Source organism: Mus musculus, chromosome 14 (assembly GCF_000001635.26).
Source record: "Mus musculus strain C57BL/6J chromosome 14, GRCm38.p6 C57BL/6J".
In the NCBI taxonomy this organism is placed as follows: domain Eukaryota; kingdom Metazoa; phylum Chordata; class Mammalia; order Rodentia; family Muridae; genus Mus; species Mus musculus.
Genome location: NC_000080.6, coordinates 43,394,064 through 43,419,944, shown reverse-complemented (window position 1 = coordinate 43,419,944; position 25,881 = coordinate 43,394,064). Strand labels below are relative to the sequence as shown.

Sequence of the window (25,881 nt, the reverse complement as noted above, 5' to 3'; positions counted from 1 at the left end):
GATCTCTTCTGGATACATTTGTCATTGGAAGGTGATTGATAGCCACCTTTTAATATTTTGAGTACCAAAAGGCAATCTATCCCACTCTCTGGAAAAGGCACTTTGACTTCAGGTAAATTTGGGTGAGGTACTGAGCATAATGGTACGAGCTGACCTGTGTGACATCAGAAGTCCCTTCCTTAGATGTTGTGTTGTAATCTGGAGAGCCCTGGCATTTTCTGTGATGTTACTAATGTTATGGTGACTCCAACTGCTCTTGGAGCATTCATTAACTACCTTTATGGTTCACCCTTAGACATGTTGACAAAACTGAGCAGGCCTCTTGGAGGAGAGAACAATGAACATACAGAGACCAGAAAGAGGCAGCCACAAGATGGCCTTTGGTCTTAGTGTTAAAGAGCAAGAATTAATGGTCCTGGGGAAGTCACTGTGAATCCTGGGCATGAAAGAGGGAGCTTCCTAGAGAAGGTAGGCTTGAGCTTGGACTTCCAGTAATGGGAATCAGGAGCTTGGAGCTTCTGGGAAGCAGTTTGTTTGACAGAGAGCAGGACTTGGCAAGGCTGCAGCTGCTGTGCAAGAGTTCCTTAATTTCATTCTGACTGTCAGAAGAGGGCATCAGGATGCAGCCTCCTCCTCCTTGCTGCTAGGGCTACAACACCAGCTGACTTTGATCTTAAGATGCTCTCTGGATGACTTTGGTACTGGATGGCAATCTGTCTTATCCCATCTTCTGGATACTTTGGGTACTGAGGATCTAGCACCCTCTTCTGGATATATTTGATATTACATGGAGGACTTTCATCCTTTTCTGCCTGCTTTGAGTATAGGAAATAAATCGAACACATTCTTCCAGTCACTGAAGCTACTCCATGACACAGGCCCCAAGGATCATGTGAATTCAGGCTATGTCCTGGACTACCCTCATGCAGTGGCTGCCACACTCTGCCTCCTATATACTGAGACCTTCTGGTGCTTATTAAACTCAGTATCCTGATGCCAGGACAACACAGGTTGGGGTTCCTTAGTAACTGATCAAGGGCTTCAAGACCTCCCTCATGGGCCTGGAAGGAAACCCTTCTAAAAAGTTCCCAGGAAGTCTGTGCCACAGGATCTCGCCCACCTCAACCCTGTTACCACTTTTTTTTTAAAAAATATATCTTCAGAACACAGATTCTCAGTTGTAGGTTCTTATTGCTACACAGCTACCCAGAGCAAAAAAAATCAGTATTTGCTGGGAGGAGACTCAATATCAGGATGGCTATATATAATCCTAGCGGGATTTCAATGTGTCATCAAGGTGAACATATAGACAAAGAGCAGTGCTGACTAAGGTGGGGTTTCCTGTGCATGGAGACAGCATCACCTTGCAACAGGCCCCACTGTAGACTCCAGATTCCAAGGATGCATAGACCCATGGGGGACACAAGCACATACACACAAACAGACATACACACACAGAGACACACACACACAGGCACACACACACAATTGGTCCTCTATGAGGAGTCCATGTCTGTAGGCTTTTGCTACACTGCATCCTTGGTGTATTTCTTTAAGGTCCATGGATGTCTGATAGCAAAAATCAAGAAAAGAATATACCCCTGGACATATTTCAAGTTCTGAGACATTTACTACTTTCATCTTAGACACAGGCAATCACAGCTTGGTGGTGCTAAGCACTAGGGAATCCAGGACCTCCTTGCATCACATCAGATACTAGCTGACATTGCCCTCCAAGCACAGCATGGCTGGCTAGCTTATGCCATCCAGAGCCAGTAGGACTGCAGTATGTGCTGAGGTACCTGACTAGCCACAGGGGTTGGGACGATATCCTATCTTGAGAACAGCTGCCCTGATTTTAGGCCAAGAAGTGGGAGGGAGTGGGTAGGGGAGCAGGGCAGGGGGTGGGAGGGTATAGGGAACTTTAGGGATAGCATTTTAAATGTAAATGAAGAAAATATCTAATAAAATAAAATAAAGAAGAGGAAACTTCTCAAGGAGTAGCTAAAAAGCTCTTGAAGGTACTGGACCAACAGTTTTACCAGTCCCTTTGAATTGTGTCAAACCATAGCAAAGAATTCATAGCCAAACCTTGTCAATAAACAGTGAATGATTTATGAATAGATGGGAAACTTCATGGTGCATGCAGAATTCAGAGTTCTGGTCTCAGGAAGTAAAGAATTTTTCTTGAATGGAAACACTACAAAACTCTCAGTAGAGTTCAGGGAAAGGTGGATGGGCCTCATTCTTACTTTGGACCTATTGTACCCAAATACAGGGAGGGATTCATCCCTATACTATTTGATTGGAATGCCTGCTGCATTGCTATCCAGGCTCAGAGATAATCAGCTACCCAAAATATAACTATTACTTTTTCATTACCCGTTTTCTCCAGTTCTCCATAAAGGTTATTCATCTGACTACCTGAGAGACAGAGTGGGCTTCTGACTACCCCACCATCCCCCAGACACCTTGAACCTTTGTCATAGTGATATTGCATAGCTCAAGATGGTAGACAAAGACAACACAATCAATTTGGAAAGGCTTTACATGATTTTTCCACTATTTTACTGGAGAGTTTAGGTAGCATTTTAGCATGCATTCCGCACACCCAGGTCAAGAAGGCAGAAGGAACAGATGTCAATGCCAAAGAGAGCCCCTCCTGAAATTATGGATCCATTAAAATTGATGTTTTACTGGACCCGAGGCCTGTTCATCCTCTATCCATCCAATTGAGTCTTAGGTATCTTATGAATACAGGATCATATTCCAATCTCCAACAGACTCAGGCCTAGAACTGGGAACTCAAAAAGGTAGAAACTGGAGAAGTGAGAGCTAATGGGACTACGAAGAAGCAATCCAATGTCCCTGTTGGCCTTTGGTCACAGATGCCTATTTTGTCTGGTTGTTTTGGAGATAGAATGTGGGATTTTAGCTTTTAAAGAAGGGACATAAAGTTCACAATTTGATGTTGCCCCTGTCCCTGACTTCTTCTATTGCCAAGTACAAGGGAGTTTTCATTGCAAAGAAATGGGGTTGTAAATCAGAGATTTCATGAAAACCCTATGCTCACTTTAATGAAACAATGTCTCCTCTCAAGGCAGTTGCACACTAACACATATACTCCAACTTGTGTAAAGGTAAAGGTGCAGGAGTAGGTTTTTGGCCTCTGGGAAACAGAGACACCTGGGTAAATCGACTGTTTGTTACATGATGGACCCCAGTAGAAGATTTATATTGGAGAAGAATCTCCCTCATATAAGGATCCTAATGAAGATGAGCTAGCCATGCCATGGCACTAACAAACTCTCCCCATTCAAAGCACTGGACTTGTAGTGAAGCAGAGAGAAATCTCTAGCTTTGGAAGGAGAAGTTGCCAAGAGGTATCCCCAGGGGCAAAAGAGAGACTCTAGGAAAGGGCACCTCAGAAACTGGTCAGATGGGGCAAGCTGGTAAGCCGGTAGGCCATGGAAGTTCCAGGTGACATCATCAGTAGCCACTTCCCTGGACAATCTCTTGTATCCAAGAGAACCCTAGAATCTTCTGTGATGTCGCCAGTGTTGTGGTAACCAGCGCAGCTTGTGGGGTATTCCTTCAGATCCTCATGGGTTCCCAAGCAGGCATGTTGTCCATGCTCCTCAGGGTATTTCAGAGAGAGAATAGAATACACACAGACACCAGACCAAGGCAGAAGGAGGCCGGCCGCCCATCATGGTGGGAAAGGGCAAGAAACAACTGGTCATGGAGAAGGCACAGTGAGTCCTGGGCAAGGTTTGGGGAGCTCCCTGGGGGATGTGGGCTTCAGCTGGTCCTTCCAGGAATAGTGATTGTGATCTGGATCCTTCAGATTCCTCAATGGTAGAACCAGTGTCAAGAGTGTCTGATGATTAGTTTTACAGACAGCCTGGTATTGACAAGCCTGCAGGGGCTTTGCTGAGAGATCTTAATTTCCCACTGAATGGCAAACTATGCAAAGACCAAGCTCTGTGAGAATAGAAGTGTTGTTCTCAGGATAGAGTGTTTATGTACTTCATCTTTTTTTTTTAAATCTATTTATTTATTATATGTAAGTACACTGTAGCTGTCTTCAGACACTCCAGAAGAGGGAGTCAGATCTTCTTTCAGATGGTTGTGAGCCACCATGTGGTTGCTGGGATTTGAACTCCGGACCTTCGGAAGAACAGTCGGGTGCTCTTACCCACTGAGCCATCTCACCAGCCCCATGTACTTCATCTTAATATAGTTTCCTCTAGGTTACATGAGCATGTGATGCCAAGAACAGAGAGGGCTATTCCCCTGCCTATGAATCAAGGTCTCAGACAGTTTGGTATTGAACGCACATGATGTGGACTGATACACAGTCTGGGTTCCTGTAGCAGTGTACGAGCTCTCATCATGCATTTGAAGAAGACTAGAAAAGCATTGGCTAGTATGCTGAGAGGTACGACTTTGGTTGTCAGATATGAGCCAACAATGCCCTCCATTTATTCTTGCCTGGCCCAGCTTATACATTTCAGGGCTAGGGCGATTACAATAGGAAGTCGGGCATATGTTTAGTGATGGTGGTTGTGAACAGGGACCTAGCTGAGGAACCCAGCTTGAAGACAGCTATGATCCACTATCAGGGATTCTCAGTGTCTCTAGATTTTCCTCTTCCTCAGGCTTCTGTGTGGGACAAAGCATGGTTTCCCTTTCCCTGCCCTATTATCTCTACAAGGTTACTAGTGTTTTTCTACCTACAGGGTCTGCTGGGGAGGCATCACCCCAAGCCCCCACCATCAATGAGCAGGAGAAGAGACACGAGAGGTTGGAGAAGCTCAAAAGAGAGCTCCAGAACATAAAAAATGCCAGAGACGAACTTCAGGGAATCCTGGCCAACTACACTAACAAGGATTTAAATGACAGGTAGTCATTATGCCCAGTTCTTTGCTGACAATCTTGGGCCATCCCTGTTAAGCCCAGATTCCCTCTTACCACAGGTGGCTACACCTCCAGGCTGTCTACATACGCAAATCAATTTTGCTGATTGGAATTTCGATGCAGAACTTCAAGTTCAGATAGGAGTGAGATGGGGTCACAGGCACTTTGGATTCCTCCAAAAGTAATTCAGAGCCTGTGGCATGAATCACAATCTGGGGATGAAGGTAGTAATGTGTGAGCTCTCATCCTGCCATTTAAGAAGCTTACACAGGTGTTGGTTGGTTGGAGTTGCTAGGTAATGTTTGTTTATAGCCAATCCTTTCCATAATTGACCAGGAGGTAATTTGGGTCCAATTGGTCCTGTCAACAGCTGGAGGGGCCTGTCACACATACTGCCTTTCAGTATGACTGGATTGGCTGCAGTTCATAATGACTTTCCTCAAATTTAGTTCATTATACTCTCAGATAAACCGAAATCAATTTATTTATTTGGCATTCTGATTGACTATGTGTGTGTGTGTGTGTGTGTGTGTGTGTGTGTGTATGTGTGTACCTGTGTCTCTGTGTGTGTTTGTGTGTGTGTTTGTGTGTGTGTGTGTGTGTACCTGTGTCTCTGTGTGTGTTTGTGTGTGTGTGTAAAAGAGAGAGCTAGACAGAGACAGAGAATGAGAGAGATACTGGGTGCATGTGAGCTTGTGTGTGCATTTGTGGATGTGTGTGTTCCTGTATGTGTGTGTTCCTGTGTGTGCAGCTTAAGTTCTAGAGAGTCTGTATCATGTGATATATCCTGAGGTTGTGCCTGACTCCATTTCCAGGCAATAATAGTGAAGAAGCCAGGGAGGTTCAGTTTTAGTAGCACAGCACTTGACCTCTGTGCTCACTGTGGATGCACATTGGAATCTCCTGGTAGGTTATAGAGGCTTTTCCCTGTAGATATGATTATGTCTTTTGGGAATTGATGTAGCAATAGAGCCAAGGATTGTCAATTCCGTGTCTAAAACCAGGAGGAGAATCATACAGATTTAATGTGGACCCAGGCCTGTGACACAGATTCCTGGAAAGTTCTGGGAGAACTAGTCTATTCTTTAAAACCCCTACAGGGAGCTGAGGCAGATCAGCACCCTGCCTTTACTTCCCTGGGCTTACTGGCCCAAGCTGAAGAGTAGTAAGTTTAATAAGCACCAAGTGGAACCAGTAACAAGGAGCTAGGTCAAGTGGCATATATGGGGTGGGGTAGTGCATGATTCAGCTTCAATTGAAATGATCCTTGTATCCTTAGTTCACGGGACAATTTGTTCCTTGTCCATGCCCTCCCACAGGATCAACTTTGAGACATTCATGCTTGAGATGCAACATGACCAGGTGATGACTGACCTGAAGAGAATGCCCCAGGACATCAGTGAGGCCTTGTCCAAGTGCAAGCAGTTGACTAAAGAAAATCAGTTCTACTGGTGAGTGACTAACAGGGTCATGACCCAAGACCTAGGCACAGGATATGTCTGACAATCCTTGTCTTTGAACTAAAGTGGGGACTCAGGTTCTATACTGTTAGTCTCTAAACAGGAAGCCTGCCTCCTTCAAACAAGGCACTAAGATTTTAACATCTTGGATCATTTTGACCAAGTGTGAAGAGACTGGGAGCCCCTCAAGCCACTGTCCTTTCCAACTAAGTATCCTCGAGATCGAAAAGGTGTCTACCATGATGAAGATATCAATCAGCCTTGGGCTTCTTGGGCTCTGAAAGTAGATTTATAGATGGGGTTTCCAGGAGAAACATAGAAAGATTCTGTGATGCTTGGGTCTCTTCACTCCTAGAGAATTTTCCCCCAGGTGGGTTTTTTTATACCACAGACTTATAAGCACATATAGACCCCATGTTTTTTTCTGAGAGATACATGAGTCCCTGTTGGTGTCAGGGTTTTCAAAAGTACCTTGGGTCTTCTGGAAAGTGGCAGTCCTCTGGATTTGATCTCCCACTATGGCCAATCTGGATACTTGTTTGGGGCTGCCTGGGGATCAGGGCCAATGATGAAGGAATGGTCTTTGGAGGAATGGGAGGAAGATGGATGCTTCCTGGATTCACCATGTTTTGTTTGTGGCTCAGCTTCAGGAACTGCCACCTCCTGATTGAATCTAACCTCATCCAGCACAAAGTCAGGATGTTGAGGAAGGAGAACAGACAGCTGCTAAGGGAGCAGATTGCATTGGAAGAATGCAACACAGAAACAAAAATTCTATGTAAGGAAGGCAGCCAGAAGATCAAAGACCACTATACTAAGCAGCAGCAGGTAGGATGAATGAAGCATCAGGGGCAGAATGCCCTAATGAGTGATCATAAACACAGTCAAGCCTATGTAACCATCCTGCACCTTATTCAGGCTCTCTCCTATTTCTCATCCAGTTTTACAATTCTGTGATCATTTCCAAGACTTTCTGTGGACTTACCCTCTTTTGAAGAAATTGGATTTCTGCCATGCCCTCTCCTCCCCATCCTAGTCGGCCACCTCTAGCGTGCCACTCTAGGCAGAGGAGATCCTGGACCCCTGAAGGCAACCCCTTGAGGCTCTATGGTATGGAGAGGTGCCTCAGGATGCCACTTCCTGAATTATCTAGGAACCATGTCCTCTGTTCTGCTCTATGGCCACTCATCCTGAGGGGCTTGGGCCTACCTTGTCCTAGGACAGAAGGGCAGGCTCCAATTTTATTGTGTGTGTGTGTGTGTGTGTGTGTGTGTGTGTGTGTGTGTGTGTGTGTGTGTCATGGCTTGGCTGAAAAGATGCAGCGTCCTTTCCCTGTCTCCAACATGAGGTACTAGCACAGGATGGAAGTACCTAAGGAGCCATAAGCATAGCAAGGCTATTGGTTTTTGTTTTTGTTTTTGTTTTTGTTTTCCTTCATGAGTATCCCCTTTAGAGTTCAATGCTTACCCTTGGGAAGATTTGCATGAAGCACACTCTTGCTGATTACAGTATCCTTTCAGTGAGCATGAATTTCCTGTGAGATGGTTTCTCTGGGGATTCCCAGATATATGGATTCCCAAGGAGAGCCAAGGAAGGATTCAGCACTCCAGAAATAATAAGAGCCTTCACTTCAAAGTTTGCTAAGCTCCCTAGAAGGCCTCTGTTTAATGTTAGATTCAGACACTGATACACACTTATTTTTCAATATCAAGTATTTAGACTATTGGAGAAATGTGGTGTTTTACTATAACTCCAGCACAGTGTGTAGTTCACAATTCAGTGCCAAGAAATTTTTTACATTTGAGAAAAACATCCATGCCCAGGTGCTGTCTTCCCCTTCTCCTATGGGGATACAGGAAAGATCTCAGATGAAAAGTGATACTGGATTGTCCTGCTGAGTAAAGCTGGTATTTGCAGGATCGCTGACATGGCAAGATCTCACCAGGCTTTTTTTCTCTTCCTCCCGTAGGTCTGAAATATTCTGCAGAAGCTCAAACAGATCAGAGACCAGGTCAAGATCTTGCTCAGACACAACTGTTCACCAGGAGCACTGGGTGTGCAAAGCAAATTAACCACCATTGCATCTAATCCTTGTAACCATGGCAATCTTGGGCTGCATTTTCTTCTTTTTTGGTTTGCTATGGGTAATGAGGCCTTTATTTTGTCTAGCCTCTGGTCCAGCTAGACTGCCTGTTTGGAATGCTTCAGAGAAGTGCTAAGATACATCAAGATCTGCTCGGCATCCAGGAGGGCTCTGAGAATGCCAATTTTGGCTGGTCCTGTTGGGTCATCTAGAATTATATCATGGTGATCAGTCAAGTGAATTTGAAAAACTTTGAGGTATCATCTGTAACATCTCTCATGCTCAGACTTGGAAGGACTAGTCCATCAGCAGAACACCCACCCCAATGAAGCATGCCTATATTCATCCTGAACAGATTATTACCATCAGTGACTGCCTTTGCACTATTTCACCAAGGCCAGCAACAGGCTGTAGGTCTTTGCTGAATATCTGCAGCAAGAGAATGATGCTTAGCTTAATTATTTTGTTTGGTTTTGGTTAGAGTTTTGATATCTTTGTGTCTTTGGTTTTCCTGTGTTTTCCTTTGAAGTTTCATTATATATTCACTCTCTTCTTGTTACTGTAATTAATTTGCTTTTTTTGCTAAGTCTATATACTGTATAAACTGACTCCTCACTTTAAGTTGTTATTGAATAAAATTAGTGTATTGTTATGGATAAAACATCATCTCTAATTATTTTTATCATAAGGACAATCTGCATTTATGTGTGGTTCATACATAGTCCTGTAACACTAGAAGTTTCAGGCAAGAATGGGACTCTTCAAGTATCATGTTGTTTAGGCTTCATAAGTTCTACCCAGCCAGCCAGAGCTCCACAGAAAATTGAAATTTTGATGTGGATAATGTGTCAAACTATGTGGATCCCAAAGTCAGGATGAAAAAAGTATCCATGCTCTATCTCTATAGTGATAAATTTAGCTACAGTTATGATGTACTCTCCTGTGCATGACCTTGTCGGACAAACAAATAAGATACACAACAGTATTTCTCTAACACATCCCAGGAAATAAAAATATTCCCATTGAGTAATTAAAATCTTCTGAATTATAAAGTAATTTGGATAAAAATGACCTTCAAAAGTCATTTCATAATTGAATGTTTGATACCTACCTCATAAAAATGTTTTAGGAAGGACTAGTAGATATGGCCTTGCTGGAGGAATTTTGGCACTGGAGGTTGGCATTGAGGTTTCAAAAGCTCATGCCAGTCCCTGCCTCTGTCTTTGTCCCTGTCTTTGTCACTATCTCTCTGTCTTTGTTGATCTCACAATGTTTCTCTCTTTTTCTCTATATCTCAGTCTGTACTCTCACTGTCTCTGTCTCTGTCTCTGCTTCTGTCTGTTTGTCTGTCTGTTTGTCTGTATCTATCTCTTTCCTCTGCCGCCTCTATATGTATCAGATGTAAGTTCATCTACTCCTCTAGTGCCATGATGTCTGTATGCATGCCTGCTTGCCTCCTGCCATGTTCCCCACCTTGACAATCCTGGATCACCCTTTTATATTGTTGGCCAAATCCAATTGAATATTTTCTTTATACGTTATCCTGGTCAAGGTGTGTCCTAGCAATAAAACAGTGAATAAGAAAGCAAAAGAAACTCTTAATCAATGGAAAGATCAGCTACGAGATGGGAGAGGAACTTCACTAAGTGTACATATGACAGAGAGTTCATTTCTAGACAATCGGATGGTGTTAAAAACTAAACACCAGGAAACCTGCCTGTTAAACATTAAAACATTTTAAATTTAAACATTTCAAAATGTTCTATGGCTGTCCATGGTAGAGCACACCTGTAATCCCAGCAGTCAGATGGCAGAGGCAAGAAGACCTGCATGAGCCTCTGGAGAGCCTGGTCTATGTACTAGATTCTGGGACAGCAGGGATAAGTAGAGAGTCCCAGTCTCAAACACACTCCCTTCTTATGTTCTGTCAAACTGAACAGAATCTTCAAAAGAAGAGAAAGAAATGGATCATAGATATGTATTTAAATGTTTAATATCCTTCTTCATCAGAAAAATGCAAATTAAAATAGTTTTAACCTTGTATCTTACTGTAGTCAGAATGGCTTTTACAAGTAGACTAAATGACCACAACTCTTGGCATGAGTGTGGGGTAAGAGAGTATATATTCACATGTACAGTCATTATGAAAAACAGGAGAAATGTTCTGGAAAACATTGCTAGAGATAGATCTTCCATAAGAATCAGCTGTACTATATGTGGTGGTTTGAATGAGAAGAACCCTTATAGGCTCATCGATTTGAATAGTTGGTAAACAGGGTATAGCACTCTTTGATGGTATTCAGAGCTATGGCCTTGTTGTGGGGATGGGCTTTAAAGTTTCAAAAGCCCAGCTCAGGGCCAGCATCCCTGCTTCCTGCAGATCCAGATCTAGAACCCTCAGCTACTTCTCCAACACCATGTCTGCCTCTGCATGATTCTGTCAAGACAAAAATGTACTAAAGTTCTGAAATGGTAAGCAGGCCTCCATTTAAATGCTATCATTAAATGGTCCATCATGGTCCTGATGTCTCTTTCTAGCAAGAGAACACAGACTCAGACACTATTCCAGGGCATATAGCCAAAGGCATTATCCTAAGACAGAGACCTGGGTGTGCTCATGTTCCCTCCTGCTTTATTCACAATAGTCAGGACATCAAAACAACACAGACATAAATATAACTGATGAAAGGATAATGAGTACATGGTTCATATACACAATGGTAATAAACTATGACAACATAAATGAAATTTACAGGTTAATGGATGGACACATGAATAATATTTTTGAGTGATATAACCCAGACCCAAAAAGACAAATACCACATCATGTGTCATATGTGGATGGTAACATTGAATGTCTAGAGATGTGCATTTAAACTGCAGTATCCATAGAACGTAATGCACTAGTGTTGGGTTATAGGAGGATATTTCAAGAAAATAATAGAACACATAATTTGTGAAGGAGAAAAAGGAAAACAGTAGGACAGAGTGAGATAAATGTCTTGGGAGATTGCAGAGGAGTGTGGTGGCTTGAATATGGGAGTGGTACTTTTAGGAGTTGTGGCCTTGTTAGAAACAGTGTGTCAGTGTGGAGGGTAGGCATTGAGACCCGCATACTAAACATATGTCCTGGTGTCTCCTCACATCAATAAATCTCAGACTAACACCTGGGACAGTAGACTACCATGTCCAGAATTTGGTAAAGTTGAGTGGGTTAGATGTCCCAGACCCACAGTAGATGGCAAAAGTGTCACCTGCTTCCTACCAGGCCTCTTTCATGGGACCAAAATCTCTACATAGGAACATGGCCTGTGGTTATTTAGAAGAGAATAGGGTTCTCCCTGCTAATGAGGTAATAGATGATGGTAGGGTTCAGTCAATAAGCTTCCCTTCCTGGACATTCCTTCCTCAGAAGTTACTTAACTTCTAGTCTAACCTTAAGACATGTTATGCTTTCATTTCCATGAAAAACAATCAATAAACAGTTTACAACCAAGGACTGTCTCTCTCATCAAACCAACTGTGGGTTACACGGAGAAAAAGCCTTTGCCTACAGAGCCTTGCCATCTAAGTCTCCATCAGAAGGCCCCTCAATACTCCTGGGCTAGTCACCTCTGAGCTAATCCAGAATTCCCCATTCCCTGATTTCAGGGCTAGTTCTTAGCCTGCTGGCCTCCTCCATGCTCAGCTCCTCTGAGACTTCTAGCAGTGCCTGCATGTCCAAGATTCTGAGAACCCCTTGCCCAGTTATCCTTGCAGGCCAGCAGGGTCAAACCTGCTGTGAACTCTCTGCAACACAGCACTGTCTGGATGTCCAGGATTTTGTGGGTCCCTGTCCCCAGACTCCTAAACATAGTCCCGTGAAATTCAGAACAATATACTACCCAATGAAAAGCCCAGGGCCAAGTTTGGGTTATCTTGTTTTGGGTTGCTCATCATTGAGTCTCAAACACTCTCCCCAATCATTAAAGACTATTGCCATTTCCTTCCTTCTTTTCTGGAAGATAATGATAAGAACACATTGCTGAAGAAGATGGTATCTGGCACAGGCATCAATTCAGGGATCTATCTCATTATTTTCTGTGTGTTGAGAACATATTTATCACTCTTTTGCAGTTACTTGGAGATATTTGGCCCATTACAACCCACCAAATTTCTATAGACGTGGTAATCCCTTGGTAGCTGAGATTGCAACTCCCTGTCCCCCATCACCCTCCCAACATCTGTCTTAAGATCTGGCAACTGTGGGGCGGCGCCATCTTCAGCTCCAGACAGCCGGCCACCTTCCTGGTGAGAGCACAGGGGTCTGCCCGGCCTGAGAGGTTTGTGTCACAGGCGCTGGCGGGAGCCTTCTTGGCTCTGGGACTTCGCGGAGGGCAGGCTGCACGGGAGACCGTGTGGAATACAGAGGCCAGCCGTTTCTGGTATGGGCGAGAGTCTCAGAGCTTCTGGGCGGCGCCATCTTCGGCTCCAGACAACCGGCCACCTTCCTGGCGAGACCCACAGAGCTTCTGAGGCGGTGACATCTTCGACTCCAGACAACCGGCCACCTTCCTGGCCAAAGCAACACAGCTTCTGGGAAAGATCCTGTTTTGGGCCTTCACCTTCAGCCAGGAGGAGGTCCAAACACCAGATAACTGTACACCTTCCCCGAAAGAGGAGAGCTTGCCTGCAGAGACTGCTCTGACCACTGAAACTCAGAGGAGAGAGCTTGTCTCCCACGCCTGCAGATTGAGGGTAACAAAATCAACAGAGGAACAATCTCTTAACAAAGACAACTATAACAACTAACTCCAGAGATTGCCAGATGGCGAAAGGTAAACGTAAGAATCCTACTAACAGAAACCAGGACCACTCACCATCATCAGAACCCAGAACGCCCACTTCGCCCAGTCCAGGACACCCTAACACACTGAAAAGGTAGACCTGGATTTAAAAGCATATCTCATGATGATGGTAGAGGACATAAAGAAGGATTCAATAACTCACTTAAAGAGATACAGGAGAACACTGCTAAAGAGTTACAAGTCCTTAAAGAAAAACAGGAAAACACTGCTAAAGAGTTACAAGTCCTTAAAGAAAAACAGGAAAACACAACCAAACAGGTAGAAGTCCTTATAGAAAAACAGGAAAACACATCCAAACAGGTGATGGAAATGAACAAAACCATACTAGACCTAAAAAGGGAAGTAGACACAATAAAGAAAACCCAAAGTGAGGCAACGCTGGAGATAGAAACCCTAGGAAAGAAATCTGGAAAGATAGATGCCAGCATCAGCAACAGAATACAAGAGATGGAAGAGAGAATCTCAGGTGCAGAAGACTCCATAGAGAACATCGGCACAACAATCAAAGAAAATGGAAAATGCAAAAAGATCCTAACTAAAAACATCCAGCAAATCCAGGACACAATGAGAAGACCAAACCTACGGATAATAGGAGTGGATGAGAATGAAGATTTTCAACTCAAAGGACCAGCAAACATCTTCAACAAAATTATTGAAGAAAACTTCCCAAATATAAAGAAAGAGATGCCCATGAACATACAAGAAGCCTACAGAACTCCAAATAGACTGGACCAGAAAAGAAATTCCTCCCGACACATAATAATCAGAACATCAAATGCACTAAATAAAGATAGAATACTAAAAGCAGTAACGGAAAAAGGTCAAGTAACATATAAAGGCAAGCCTACCAGAATTACACCAGATTTTTCACCAGAGACTATGAAAGCCAGAAGAGCCTGGACAGATGTTATACAGACACTAAGAGAACACAAATGCCAGCCCAGGCTACTATACCCAGCCAAACTCTCAATTACCATAGATGGAGAAACCAAAGTATTCCACGACAAAACTAAATTCACCCATTATCTCTCCACGAATCCAGCCCTTCAAAGGATAATAACAGAAAAAAACCAATACAAGGACGGGAACCACGCCCTAGAAAAAACAAGAAGATAATCCCTCAACAAACCTAAAAGAAGACAGCCACAAGAACAGAATGCCAACTTTAACAACAAAAATAACAGGAAGCAACAATTACCTTTCCTTAATATCTCTTAATATCAATGGACTCAATTCCCCAATAAAAAGACATAGACTAACAGACTGGCTACAGAAACAGGACCCAACATTCTGCTGCTTACAGGAAACCCATCTCAGGGAAAAAGACAGACACTACCTCAGAGTGAAAGGCTGGAAAACAATTTTCCAAGCAAATGGTCTGAAGAAACAAGCTGGAGTAGCCATTCTAATATCGGATAAAATAGACTTCCAACCCAAAGTTATCAAAAAAGACAAGGAAGGACACTTCATACTCATCAAAGGTAAAATCCTCCAAGAGGAACTCTCAATTCTGAATATCTATGCTCCAAATGCAAGGGCAGCCACATTCATTAAAGACACTTTAGTAAAGCTCAAAGCACACATTGCACCTCACACAATAATAGTGGGAGACTTCAACACACCACTTTCATCAATGGACAGATCGTGGAAACAGAAACTAAACAGGGACACAGTGAAACTAACAGAAGTTATGAAACAAATGGACCTGACAGATATCTACAGAATATTTTATCCTAAAACAAAAGGATATACCTTCTTCTCAGCACCTCACGGGACCTTCTCCAAAATTGACCATATAATTGGTCACAAAATAGGCCTCAACAGATACAAAAATATTGAAATTGTCCCATGTATCCTATCAGACCACCATGGCCTAAGACTGATCTTTAATAACAACATAAATAATGGAAAGCCAACATTCACGTGGAAACTGAACAACACTCTTCTCAATGATACCTTGGTCAAGGAAGGAATAAAGAAAGAAATTAAAGACTTTTTAGAGTTTAATGAAAATGAAGCCACAACATACCCAAACCTTTGGGACACAATGAAAGCATTTCTAAGAGGGAAACTCATAGCTCTGAGTACCTCCAAAAAGAAACGGGAGAGAGCACATACTAGCAGCTTGACAACACATCTAAAAGCTCTAGAAAAAGAGGAAGCAAATTCACCCAAGAGGAGTAGACAGCAGGAAATAATCAAACTCAGGGGTGAAATCAACCAAGTGGAAACAAGAAGAACTATTCAAAGAATTAACCAAACGAGGAGTTGGTTCTTTGAGAAAATCAACAAGATAGATAAACCCTTAGCTAGACTCACTAAAGGGTAAAGGGACAAAATCCTAATCAACAAAATCAGAAATGAAAAGGGAGACATAACAACAGATCCTGAAGAAATCCAAAACACTATCAGATCCTTCTACAAAAGGCTATACTCAACAAAACTGGAAAACCTGGACGAAATGGACAAATTTCTGGAAAGATACTAGGTACCAAAGTTGAATCAGGATCAAGTTGACCTTCTAAACAGTCCCATATCCCCTAAAGAAATAGAAGCAGTTATTAATAGTCTCCCAGCCAAAAAAAGCCCAGGACCAGACGGGTTTAGTGCAGAGTTCTATCAGACCTTCAACGAAGATCTAATTCCAGTTCTGCACAAGTATTTCACAAGATAGAAGTAGAAGGTACTCTACCCAACTCATTTTATGAAGCCACTATTACTCTGATACCTAAACCACAGAAAGATCCAACAAAGATAGAGAACTTCTGACCAATTTCTCTTATGAATATCGATGCAAAAATCCTTAATAAAATTCTCGCTAACCGAATCCAAGAACACATTAAAGCAATCATCCATCCTGACCAAGTAGGTTTTATTCCAGGGATGCAGGGATGGTTTAATATACGAAAATCCATCAATGTAATCCATTATATAAACAAACTCAAAGACAAAAACCACATGATCATCTCGTTAGATGCAGAAAAAGCATTTGACAAGATCCAACACCCATTCATGATAAAAGTTTTGGAAAGATCAGGAATTCAAGGCCCATACCTAAACATAATAAAAGCAATCTACAGCAAACCAGTAGCCAACATCAAAGTAAATGGAGAGAAGCTGGAAGCAATCCCACTAAAATCAGGGACTAGACAAGGCTGCCCACTTTCACCCTACCTTTTCAACATAGTACTTGAAGTATTAGCCAGAGCAATTCGACAACAAAAGGAGATCAAGGGGATACAAATTGGAAAAGAGGAACTCAAAATATCACTTTTTGCAGATGATATGATAGTATATATAAGTAACCCTAAAAATTCCACCAGAGAACTCCTAAACCTGATAAACAGCTTCGGTGAACTAGCTGGATATAAAATTAACTCAAACAAGTCAATGGCCTTTCTCTACACAGAGAATAAACAGGCTGAGAAAGAAATTAGGGAAACAACACCCTTTTCAATAGTCACAAATAATATAAAATATCTCAGCGAGACTCTAACTAAGGAAGTGAAAGATCTGTATGATAAAAACTTCAAATCTCTGAAGAAAGAAATTAAAGAAGATCTCAGAAGATGGAAAGATCTCCCATGCTCATGGATTGGCAGGATCAACATTGTAAAAATGGCTATCTTGCCAAAAGCAATCTACAGATTCAATGCAATCCCCATCAAAATTCCAACTCAATTCTTCAACGAATTAGAAGGAGCAATCTGCAAATTCATCTGGAATAACAAAAAACCTAGGATAGCAAAAAGTCTTCTCAAGGATAAAAGAACCTCTGGTGGAATCACCATGCCTGACCTAAAGCTTTACTACAGAGCAATTGTGATAAAAACTGCATGGTACTGGTATAGAAACAGACAAGTAGACCAATGGAATAGAATTGAAGACCCAGAAATGAACCCACACACCTATGGTCACTTGATCTTCGACAAGGGAGCTAAAACCATCCAGTGGAAGAAAGACAGCATTTTCAACAAATGGTGCTGGCACAACTGGTTGTTATCATGTAGAAAAATGCGAATCAATCCATACATATCTCCTTGTACTAAGGTCAAATCTAAGTGGATCAAGGAACTTCACATAAAACCAGAGACACTGAAACTTATAGAGGAGAAAGTGGGGGAAAAGCCTTGAAGATATGGGCACAGGGGAAAAATTCCTGAACAGAACAGCAATGGCATGTGCTGTAAGATCGAGAATTGACAAATGGGACCTAATGAAACTCCAAAGTTTCTGCAAGGCAAAAGACACCGTCAATAAGACAAAAAGACCACCAACAGATTGGGAAAGGATCTTTACCTATCCTAAATCAGATAGGGGACTAATATCCAACATATATAAAGAACTCAAGAAGGTGGACTCCAGAAAATCGAACAACCCCATTAAAAAATGGGGCTCAGAACTGAACAAAGAATTCTCACCTGAGGAATACCAAATGGCAGAGAAGCACCTGAAAAAATGTTCAACATCCTTAATCATCAGGGAAATGCAAATCAAAACAACCCTGAGATTCCACCTCACACCAGTCAGAACGGCTAAGATCAAAAATTCAGGTGACAGCAGATGCTGGCGTGGATGTGGAGAAAGAGGAACACTCCTCCATTGTTGGTGGGATTGCAGGCTTGTACAACCACTCTGGAAATCAGTCTGGCAGTTCCTCAGAAAATTGGACATAGTACTACCGGAGGATCCAGCAATACCACTCCTGGGCATATATCCAGAAGATGCCCCAACTGGTAAGAAGGACACATGCTCCACTATGTTCATAGCAGCCTTATTTATAATAGCCAGAAGCTGCAAAGAACCCAGATGCCCCTCAACAGAGGAAAGGATACAGAAAATGTGGTACATCTACACAATGGAGTACTACTCAGCAATTAAAAAGAATGAATTTATGAAATTCCTAGCCAAATGGATGGACCTGGAGGGCATCATCCTGAGTGAGGTAACACATTCACAAAGGAACTCACACAATATGTACTCACTGATAAGTGGATATTAGCCCCAAACCTAGGATTCCCAAGATATAAGGTACAATTTGCTAAACACATGAAACTCAAGAAGAATGAAGACTGAAGTGTGGACACTATGCCCCTCCTTAGAATTGGGAACAAAACACCCATGGAAGGAGTTACAGAGACAAAGTTTGGAGATGAGATGAAAGGATGGACCATGTAGAGACTGCCATATCCAGGGATCCACCCCATAATCAGCATCCAAACGCTGACACCATTGCATACCCTAGCAAGATTTTATCGAAAGGACCCAGATGTAGCTATCTCTTGTGAGACTATGCCGGGGCCTAGCAAACACAGAAGTAGATGCTCACAGTCAGCTAATGGATGGATCACAGGGCTCCCAATGGAGGAGCTAGAGAAAGAACCCAGGAGCTAAAGGGATCTGCAACCTTATAGGTGGAACAACATTATGAACTAACCAATACCCCGGAGCTCTTGACTCTAGCTGCATATGTATCAAAAGATGGGCTAGTCGGCCATCACTGGAAAGAGAGGCCCATTGGACATGCAAACTTTATATGCCCCAGTACAGGGGAACGCCAGGGCCAAAAAGGGGGAGTGGGTGGGTAGGGGAGTGGGGATGGGTGGGTATGGGGGACTTTTGGTATAGCATTGGAAATGTAAATGAGCTAAATACCTAATAAACAATGGGAAAAAAAAAGCATCCTGTTCAGGTATAAGTTTTGGAGAGATGCAAAGTACACTGTGTTCATGGCCAATCATGTTTGCAGTTGACCTGGAAGTAACTTGGGTTCAACTGGTCCTGTCAACAGCTAGAGGGGCCTGGTCCCACATACTGTCTCTCAGTATAACTGGATTGGCCATAGTTCATCACTGCTTTAATCAAATTTTATTCACTATACTATCAGATAATATGTGTTCATTTGGCATTCTGATTGTGTTTGATTATGGGGGGTGGTCAGTGTGTGTGTGTGTGTGTGTGTGTGTGTGTGTGTGTGTGTGTTCCACTTAAGAGCTGGAGTGTCTGTATAGTATTCTGGGGCCTGAGATTTTGCTTGACACAGTTTCCAGCCAAAAATAGTGAAGACAGAGGGAGCCTCACTTTGAGGAGCACAGCATATGAGCTATGAGCTCACCTTAGGTGCACACTGGAAATGTAGTATCCTGTAGATACTGATTATGTCCTTTGGGAGTTTATGTAGCAACAGAAGCAAGGATTGACAATTCCTTGTCTACAAACAGATGTGTCATCACAGGTTTAAGGGGGACCCAGGACTACGGCACAGGTTCCTGGAAAGTTCTTGGAGAGCTAGTCTATTCTTTCATGCCCCTTCAGGGAGATAAAGTAGGTCAAATCCCTGCCTTTACTTCCCTGCCTCTACTGACCCCAGGAAAAGAGTAATAAGTTTGATAAGCTCCAAGTGGAACTGGTAACATGGAGCAATGTCGTGGCATATATGTGTTGGGTAGTCCACGATTCAGCTTGAATTAACATGATCCTTGTATCCTTAGTTCATGGGATTATTTGTTCCTTGGGGCCATGTCCTCCCACAGAATCAAAATTAGGACATTCATGCTCAAGATGCAACATGACCAGGTGATGACTGACCTGAAGAGAATGCCCCAGGACATCAGTGAGGCCTTGTCCAAGTACACGGAGTTGACTAAAGAAAATCAATTCTACTGGTGAGTGACTAACAGGGTCCTGATCCAAACACTAGGCAAAGGATATGTCTGTCCATCCTTGTCTTTGAACCAAAGTAGGGGCTCAGTTTATATACTGTTTGCCTCTAAACCGGAAGCCTGGCTCCTTCAAAGCAAGGCTCTAGGATTTTTACCACTTAAAGTCATTTTGGCCAAGTGTGAAGAGTCTGTGAGCAACTCAAATCATTGTCCTTTCCAACAAAGTATATTTGAATGTAGATACATAGATAAGGTTTCCATGGGACACCTAGAAAGACTGTATGTTGGTTGGTCTCTTCTCTTCTCCTAGAGAAGGTCTGCCTTCTACCTACAGGTGATTTTTAAATAACATGGACATATGAGCACACATGTCTTCCAAGTCCTCTTGAGAGATACTTAAGTCACTGTTAGTGTCACAGTTTACAGATGTACCACAGCTTCTGAAATATGGCTGTCCTCTGGATTTGACCTCTCTCAATGTGATGCTCCGTGGCCAATCTTGACAGTTGTCTGGGGCTGTCTGGGCACCAGGTCCCATTGTGGCAGGGATGGTCCTTGGAGGAGTGGGAGGAAGATGGATGCTGACTTGTGTAATCATTTGTTTGTTTGTGACTCAGCATTGGGCACTGCCACCTCCAGAGTGAATCTAACCATCTCCAGCACAAAAAACATCTCCTTCCACACAAAGTCAGGATGTTGTGGAAGGAGAACAGACAGTTGCTAGAGGAGCAGATTGCATTAGAAGAATGCTCCAAAGAATCAAAGAGGCTGTGTAAAGAAGACAGCCTGAAGACCAATGACCTATGTACCAACCAGCAGCAGGTAGGATGCATAAATCATGAGGAGCAGGTTGCAGTCATGTCTAACCTTAAACAGAGTCAAGCCTAAGCAACCATCCTGCACCTTATCCAGGCTCTCTCCTATGTCTCATCCAGTTGTTCATTTCTGTGATAATTTCCAAGACTTTCTGTGGAGTTATCCTCTTTCAAGAAACTACATATTTGGGAAGTAAACAATCCTGCTCAACTAAAAGCTGCATTTCCTTATGATAGATAGGTTGAGCACATAGTACACAAGTACATGCCAGTATGCTAAATGAGTTCTATTTGCTTGCCTCAATTGTAGTAGCACAGAATGTTGATTGATGAAGTCAGAGCTTTAGCTCATTTGCTTCTTAGGGGTCATGTGAGATCATAGGCAGTACAAAATTTGCAAGTATTAGATCCCAGTGTAATTGCCATATGAGAGGAAATCATTGCCTTTTGTGTGTGTGGGGGGGGGGCTTGTATGCTTTCTTTCCCCTTTCCCTGCAGTGCAAGATGGTCTCATCACTCTGCCTACATCTTGGCTCACACTGAAAGAGCCTGAGCAGGTACTTGTCATGACTGTTTTCTCTCAGTGTTGCTAGAGTTCTTTCCTGGAGCTTATATTCTGGAGCTGACAGGGATGTGAGAAAGGCTTCTCTCAGCCTGAGTGTTTGTGTGAGAGATGTGAGGCTTCAAGAATGAAATTTCAATAACACTCTCAACCTAGTCTAAGAAATGTGGCCCCTAAGAAATGTTAGTGCCCAAGGGATGGATAGCAGAGTCCTGTGTCTCACATTAAACATAAGCCTTCCATAGTCCCCATTCAACTGCTTCTCTACCATCCCTTGTTATCTCCTCAGAGTTTTCTACTCACTTATGATTATTGGACAGAGAGAGTGACAGGTATATATATATATAGAGAGAGAGGGGGGGGGAGAATGTGTTTGTGTGTGGAATAAGCATGTCTGTACCAATATGTATATTGGTGGGTGTGTAGAAAGTCCAGTTATTTATGTAAGGTTTTGTTCAGTTTTTCTATTCTTCCTTCCTTCCTTTCTTTCTTTCTTTCTTTCTTTCTTTCTTTCTTTCTTTCTTTCTTTCTTTCTTTCTTGGTACAGCATCTTTTTGTTTGTTTGTTTGTTTTTTATTCAGTCTTTCTGTAACATATACCCTAGAACCCAGGTCTGTCACTGAACCTGAGACTTCCCCTTTGTTTAAGCTGTCTGACCAGCATCTTTGAATCTTCTGTCACCTCCCAGGCAGAGATCTTTGTATAGTTTGGTCTCAATTAATTGTTAGGAGGTTCAATTGCTCATATCTAGGAAGATCATGGTGTCATTTTCTATAATTTTATACAAACAGTTTAGCGTTTAGGGTTGTTTTTTATTTGTTTGTTTTTTTAACTGTCAATTCATTAACAAGGAGGAAGACAATGCTGTCTGCTTCAGGTGCCAGACACACAACTTGACTCACTGTGACTTCTCTTGAGTTTTATCTCATCATGATGGAAACTTCAGAAAGTGGTTTTAGGGAGGGGGTAGACCAGAGGTGGTCTTACCCAAGAAACCTGGGCTACATGTTATCCACAGTGGAGTGTTTCAACAATTAATACCTTTCTAAACCAAGAGAAACCATGTTGCCAACACTTAAAAGTGAATGAAAACATAGATAGTCCAGCCCACCTTTTCCAAATCTTACCATGTGACCTCAGATTCCCCTTCCCAGTCCTTCCCTCATTCATTACCACTTCCAGACCCAGGGTTTCGAGGCCCACCCATGTGAGAAAAAATCGCAAAGCAGGCATGGTACCTTTAGAATATGAGTATGATATGGGGCACAAAAGGAGCGCTCAAAAACAGCTAGCTGAAGATATGAGACAAAACGGGGCTCCAAGGATTTCGATGTTCTTATTGAAAGGACACTTAGGAACCTAAAACAACAGCCTATCCTTCTAAGATAGGAGTGTGGGGCTCTTGGAGGGCAGGGGGCAGGAGTCCAGGCACCCCGGAGTCACAAAAGATGGTTCCCTGGCCTGGTGGGAAAGCACTGGTGTTGGTTGAGGGACCACAGAAGCCAACTTACCTGGATTATCATGGCTCTCCATCCACTGGTCCTCAGACTCCAGTGGCCCTGGGATCAAGTTTCTTCGTGAAGTTCCACTTCTGTGTCTGTCTTCTGCTGCAGGGCCTTCACAAAGCACTCTTTCTCTTGCCTGCCTCCTGGATGCTGGCAGCAATCACAGGAAATACTCAAACACCTGTGTCAGGAGGTGAGGACACCAGGCAAGATGTGACCTTCGTGGCCACTTCCAATCCAGCCACATGCTCTTGTCCCCCTCCCAGTTGGTCACTGCTAGCTTTCCTTTCTAGGCAGAGGAGTTCCTGGACCCCTGACAGCAACCCCTTCCAGCTCTATGGTATGGAGAGGTGACTCAGGATGTCACTTCCGGAATTATCTAGGAACCAGGTCCTCCGATCTTCTCTATGGCATCTAAAGGCAGGTAACAGAGTCTAAATCCGACGCAGCACCCACTCCAATTGTTAGTCACCCACATGAAGACCAAGATGCACATCTATTTCATTTATGTAAGGGTCCTAGTTCAAGCCCCTACATGGTGTTGGCTCATTGTTCCATCTCTGTGAACCCCAAGGGCCCAGATTAGTTGACTATAGGTCCTCTTGTGGCTTCCTAACCATTCTGGCTAATACAACCCTTCCACCAAAACTTCCACAAGACTCTCTGACCACAGCTCACTGTTTGGCAGTGGGTCTCTGCATTTTTACACTTAAAGGGTGATGGAAAGAGCATGCAATTAGAGGGACTGCCCACTACAGGTCACAACGGAAACCTCTCAGCAGCCTGCAGCAGCTCCTTGTAAAAAAGGATGGTGTCTGTGGTCTTGAGAAGCAGGAGACACATTCTTCCTGGGTACTTGCCATTTGAAATTAAGGATTGCCTGATGTAGGCTGTGATAGAAACATCTCAATAGCCTGTGGAAGCTCTGCATACTAAAACGTAATTCTCCTTTATCTTAATCTTAGCCCTGAACAATCACTGCTTAGAATTCATTGTGCATGACAGCTTTTCAGCTGGCCTTGATATGTATAATTATTCTATTATATCTTAATTTCCTATTTCTTTCTTCTTCTGCTCAGGTGTAGTCTGTGAACCTCGATGTTTCTTGATGTAATGATTCTTAAACTACGAAAAATTGAGATATAAGGGCTCAGTACAGCACAGTTTAAAATGTTACAAGTGTATGCTGTGTGTTCTCATCTTGGAAACAATGTAATGATAATTGTGTAATGGTAGTTCCAGATTAATGCATAACTTTCAAAGAAAGTTTGAAGAAATTATTAGAAAATTAAAGAGAGATAACATCGGGAACCGAGAAATGTAAAAGTTATTGATGTTCTAAAATTAGTTTCACACAACAATTGAGAGTAGTCCTGAATAGTAAAGTCTAGAATATGTCATACCGTATGCCAGTCAAACTAAGTCAAAACGCTGGGACTCTTACAAGGGTTATTGTGTGCAATGTACAGAATCAGAAAGCTAGCAGAAGTACTGAGTTAAGGGTTAAGCACCCCTGACCCATTCAGTGCTTTTGTAGAAGCTTTCCCAGCAGAGCCCTACCCTGCAAAGCAGGGGTTGCATTTCCAGAACACACCAGCTACTCAAATGGATACCATGTTTCCTTTTGCAAAGAAATGGAAGAGTCCATTCAGACACCATCTGGGAAGACTCTATCTCATTTTCAGAGCCACTTCAATTACAGGATTTTAACTTAGCACCAGCTCCATTGTCTTATGCCAGTATTCTCTGCATTGCCCACTTTCCTGTGGTAGTGTCAGTGATGAGCTCTGCACTATGATTTGTCCCTGTTACCTGGTGTTGCTGCTCCCAAAACCTGCTTCTCTGATCCAAAGAGAAACTTCAAATCACATTCTTAACTGCTTTGGCTCTGAAAGGAAATGGGTGCTTCTACTTTTTTTTTTTTAAGATTTATTTTTATTAATATATGTAAGTACACTGTAGCTGTCTTCAGACACTCCAGAAGAGGGAGTCAGATCTCGTTACGGATGGTTGTGAGCCACCATGTGGTTGCTGGGATTTGAACTTTGGACCTTCGGAAGAGCAGTTGGGTGCTCTTACCCACTGAGCCATCTCACCAGCCCGCTTCTACTTTTTTACAACAAACTAAAAATACCTCAAGAAACACTTTCTATAGGTATGATCCATTCCACTAATATAGCACACCAAGAAGGACAAAAGTCCATATTAGGGAATGGAGAAATAGCTCTTTATTTGAGAATATTTTTCTCAAAACCCACATGGCATCTAATAGTCTTCTGTCATTTTAGTTCCAGGTGAAACCCAATAACTTCTTCTGGCCTTTGGGAAATGGCAGCACAACTGTTGCTACAGAAGGCAAATCATGCATAAATATAAAATAAATCCAAATAACAAACAGAATCGCCACTTGGTGGGGGGGGAAACGAGGGCGAAAACTCATAGAGCATATGGGCCTGGATTTTGTCTCTGCTTTTAAAAACATCTGGATACTGAATACTGAACTACACACTGTGCTTGTGTTAAAACCCCAAAAAGGAACCAAATGTATTGTCAAGCACAAAATTCACTCTCATAATAAAGAAAAACAACAAAATAACCAAAAAAATAATACATCCCTATCTCAAAAGGTCCTAAAATTGAATATCTGTAGTAGTATTTACCACTGATAGAACATTTGAAGGAAATCAGAAGCATACATGTCTGTGTTTTCTACCAGCTTTTATATTCCCTTAGAATTTGTTTTTATTTCCTGAAAGACATTTCAGAAATACTGATATATTTCCCATTGATTTGTTCAACACTGTCATTCACAGTATTTTAGCAGCAGCTAAATATTTGACATGCAAGGATACAGCATGGATAACTTTTCCATCATGAAGTCGTTATCCACATAGTTGGACACACTATCCACACTGAATGTACAATCTATTACTTTTGTAGCTCAGTCTGGCTGGGAAGTCATTATGGAACCCAAGCCCCATACACAGATCCATCTTTGTCTGATAGGTGTGAGATTTCAATAGGGTG

General features: G+C 42.6%; 2 protein-coding genes across 4 annotated transcripts in view; one reads left to right on the top strand and one right to left on the bottom strand.

Moving 5' to 3' along the window:
• Window positions 1–23,236, bottom strand: part of Gm21154 (predicted gene, 21154) — a 276,362-nt gene extending 253,126 nt beyond the window's left edge. Inside the window, exon 1 of one of the 2 annotated variants that reach the window (XM_017316337.2) lies at window positions 22,861–23,236. The gene's annotated coding sequence lies outside the window, so the exon portion shown is untranslated. The remainder of the gene's footprint in view (window positions 1–22,860) is intronic. The other variant, XM_030248248.1, reaches the window with a different exon arrangement.
• Window positions 3,242–9,124, top strand: Gm8138 (predicted gene 8138). Of its 2 annotated transcripts, none has more exons than XM_017316271.2 (5): window positions 3,242–3,620; window positions 4,743–4,905; window positions 6,240–6,371; window positions 7,025–7,208; window positions 8,350–9,124. In XM_017316271.2, exons 1-5 carry the CDS (start codon window positions 3,605–3,607, stop codon window positions 8,353–8,355), a joined length of 501 nt encoding a protein of 166 aa, XP_017171760.1. In that variant the 5' UTR covers window positions 3,242–3,604; the 3' UTR covers window positions 8,356–9,124. The 2 variants fall into 2 exon arrangements, with proteins under 2 accessions (XP_017171760.1, NP_001365663.1); NM_001378734.1 differs by having other exon boundaries at window positions 3,546–3,755.
• Window positions 23,237–25,881: the final 2,645 nt, after the last annotated feature.